The sequence below is a fragment of the Teleopsis dalmanni genome, unplaced genomic scaffold (genome assembly GCF_002237135.1).
Source record: "Teleopsis dalmanni isolate 2A unplaced genomic scaffold, ASM223713v2 unscaffolded_contig_2510, whole genome shotgun sequence".
NCBI lineage: Eukaryota > Metazoa > Arthropoda > Insecta > Diptera > Diopsidae > Teleopsis > Teleopsis dalmanni.
In genome coordinates this window covers 2,717-6,867 of record NW_024033892.1, presented here as the reverse complement: position 1 = coordinate 6,867, position 4,151 = coordinate 2,717, and the positions used below count along the sequence as shown (strand labels likewise).

Below are 4,151 nucleotides of genomic sequence, written 5' to 3'. Positions count from 1 at the left end.
GACACCACAAATCAATGTTTTAATTAAACTATTTAAATATAATCAAAAAAAATTATTTCACTTTTTATAATCAATAAATTTAAAGGAACCCAGTGTAATAATAGTAATAAAAATTCTCGTATATTATTTATTCTAAAAGAATAAACCCCTGAATAAATTTTTCCATGTTGTCTATAAGAATACAAATATAAAGTATAAGCTGCTCTAAAAAAAGATAAAAATGATAAAGCAATCATTGAATATCAAGATCAACTTACAATTCTATTTATTAAAGAAATTTCTCCTAATAAATTTAATGTAGGAGGAGCAGCTATATTTCCAGATCTTAATAAAAATCATCATAAAGTTAAAGAAGGTATAAAATTTAATAACCCTTTATTAATTAATAATCTTCGTCTACCTAACCGCTCATATCTAATATTAGCTAAACAAAATAAACCTGAAGAACATAATCCATGACCAATTATTAATCTATACCCTCCACAAATTCCTCAATTTCTTAAATTCATAATTCCTGCTAAAACAATCCCTATATGAGCAACAGAAGAATAAGCAATTAATGACTTTATATCAACTTGACGTAAACAATTTAATCTAATTAAAATTCCTCCAATTAAAGAAATTCTAATAAAAAAATAATTAAATTTTAAACAAACAAATGAAATAAATGAAAATACCCGTAAAAGTCCATACCCTCCTAATTTCAATATAATTCCAGCTAAAATCATTGAACCAGAAATTGGAGCTTCAACATGAGCTTTAGGTAACCATAAATGAACCAAAAATATAGGCATTTTAACCAAAAAAGCTAAAATTATCGAAAAATATAATAATTCATAATTAAACATATAATTACTTAAAAAATAAAAATTTAAATTTCCTAATTTTTCATATAAATAAAAAATTCCAATTAATATAGGCAAAGATACAAATAAAGTATAAAACAATAAATAAATTCCAGCTTGTAAACGCTCAGGTTGATACCCTCACCCTAAAATTAATAATAAAGTTGGAATTAAACTCCCTTCAAAAAATAAGTAAAAAGCAAAAATATTTATTCTAGAAAAAGTTAAAAATAAAAAAATAACATAAAAATTACATTCACTAAAAATAAATTATTATAATTTTTAAATTTTTGAATTTTTTCACTTGCTATTAATATTAATGCACAAATTCAAAATCTTAATAAAATTAATCCATAAGAAATTATATCACATCCTAAAAAATAAGAAATACTTATAAAATAATTTATATAAATATTAAATAAAATAAAAATAAAACTAATAAAAAATAATATATTTTGAACCATTCAAAATATACTATTTAAAAAACAAATAGGAACCAAAAATAAAATAAAAAAAATAAATTTTAACATTATAAAATTCTAAATGATTGAAAATAATCATTTCCATGAGTACGAATTATAGAAACTAAAATAGAAATTCCTAAAGCTCCTTCACAAACTCTAAATGTTAAATATATTATTATAAAATAATTTCTATAATCTATTATATTTATATAACTATATAATAAAAAATAAATTATTAAAATAATAAATTCTAAACTTAATAACATAGATAATAAACGTTTTCGATTAAAAATAAAAGAAAAAATCCCTATCAATACTATTACACAACAAAATAATCAAAAATAAATTATCATTTTTTAGTTTTAATAGTTTAATAAAAACATTGGTCTTGTAAATCAAAAATAAGAATAATTTTTTTAGAACTCTCAAGAAAAAAGAAATAATTCTTTATCATAAATTCCCAAAATTTATATGTTAATTAAACTATTTCTTAAAATCATACATATATTAATTTTAACTATAATACTAATTTCAAGTATTACATTTTTATTCTTAAAACACCCATTATCTATTGGATTAATACTGTTAATTCAAACTATTTTAATTTCAATAATTTCAGGACTAATTTCAAAAACATTTTGATTTTCCTATATTTTATTCTTAATTTTTTTAGGACTACATTATTAGTTTTATTTATTTATGTAACAGCAATTGCTTCAAATGAAATATTTTCATTTTCAATTAAAATACTAATATGAACAATTTCATTAATCACAAGAATTTTATTTTTATGAATTATTTTTTACAATTATATTAATATAGATATATTTACAAATAATGAATCAATATTATTAATTAATTTAAAAATTATAATTAAAGAAAATTCATATATTTTAACTAAACTTTATAATTACCCTACAAATTTTATAACAATTTTTTTAATAAATTATCTTTTAATTACTTTAATTGCAATTGTAAAAATTACTAATATATTTTTTGGACCAATTCGATTTATAAAATAAATGAATAAACCAATATGAATTAAACACCCACTTTTCAAAATTATAAATAATTCTTTAATTGATTTACCAACTCCAATTAATATCTCTTCTTGATGAAATTTTGGATCTCTTTTAGGATTATGTTTAATCATTCAAATTTTAACTGGATTATTTTTAGCTATACATTACACAGCAGATATTAATATAGCTTTTAATAGAATTAGACACATTTGTCGAGATGTAAATTATGGATGACTATTACGAACTCTTCATGCTAATGGAGCTTTATTTTTTTTTATTTGTATTTATCTTCATATTGGACGAGGAATTTATTACAATTCTTATAAATATACACAAACCTGACTAGTTGAAGTAATTATTTTATTTTTAGTAATAGCAACAGCCTTTATAGGATATGTATTACCACGGGGACAAATATCTTTTTGAGGAGCAACTGTAATTACTAATTTATTATCTGCTATTCCTTATTTAGGTATTGATTTAGTACAATGAGTTTGAGGAGGATTTGCAGTTGATAATCCAACATTAACACGATTTTTTACTTTTCACTTCATTTTACCTTTTATTGTTTTAGCAATAACTATAATTCATCTTTTATTTCTTCATCAAACAGGATCAAATAACCCAATAGGACTAAATTCAAGTATTGATAAAATCCCATTTCATCCCTATTTCACTTTTAAAGATATTACCGGATTTATTATTCTAATTATAAGACTTATTCTATTAACTTTAATAAATCCCTATTTATTAGGAGACCCAGATAATTTTATTCCAGCTAATCCTTTAGTAACTCCTATTCACATTCAACCAGAATGATATTTTCTGTTTGCTTATGCAATTTTACGTTCAATTCCTAACAAATTAGGAGGAGTAATTGCATTAGTTACATCTATTGCTATTTTAATAATTATACCTTTTTATAATATAAGCAAATTTCAAGGATTACAATTTTATCCCATTAACCAATTTTTATTTTGAATTATACTATCCACTGTAATTTTATTAACTTGAATTGAAGCTCGATCAGTTAAAGAACCTTATGTTATAATTGGACAAATTCTAACATTTATTTATTTTTTATACTTTTTAATTAACCCTTTAATTAATAAATGATGAGATAACTTACTAAATTAAATGTAAGTTAATTAGCTTGAAATAAGCATATATTTTGAAAATATAAGATAGAATTAAAATTTTCTATTAACTTTACTAAAAATAATTCATATAAATAAATATATTTTTAACCCAACTATAAATAATAAAAAATTTAATGAATATGGTAAATAACACTTTCAAGATAAATATATTAACTTATCATATCTAAATCGAGGTAAAGTCCCCCGAACTCAAATAAATAAAAAAGAAATAATAACTAATTGAAAAAAAATATTAAATTAAATAAATTACATCCTAAAAAAATTACACAAAATAATATTCTTATAAATAAAATTCTCGAATACTCCGCTAAAAAAATTAATGCAAAACCTCCTCTTCTATATTCTACATTAAATCCAGATACTAATTCTGATTCCCCCTCAGCAAAATCAAATGGAGTACGATTAGTTTCCGCTAAACAAATTCTTAATCAAATAAAACCCATAGGAAATAAAAAAAATAAAAACCAAATATAATATTGAAATTTTATAAAATCAATTATATTATATCTTTCAATTAAAAAAATAAAAGATAGTAAAATTAAAGCCAATCTTACTTCATAAGAAATAGTTTGAGCAACAGCTCGTAAACCTCCTAATAAAGAATAATTTGAATTTCTTGATCATCCTGCAATTATTACAGTATACACTCCTATTCTTGTA

General features: G+C 20.8%; 1 protein-coding gene across 1 annotated transcript; it reads left to right on the top strand.

Annotated features, from left to right (window-relative positions):
- The first annotated feature begins 2,331 nt into the window (after positions 1-2,331).
- LOC119664697 (cytochrome b-like) lies at positions 2,332-3,468 on the top strand. Its single transcript, XM_038074150.1, is given in 1 exon segment — positions 2,332-3,468. A coding segment is annotated over 1 exon segment (1,137 nt).
- Positions 3,469-4,151: the final 683 nt, after the last annotated feature.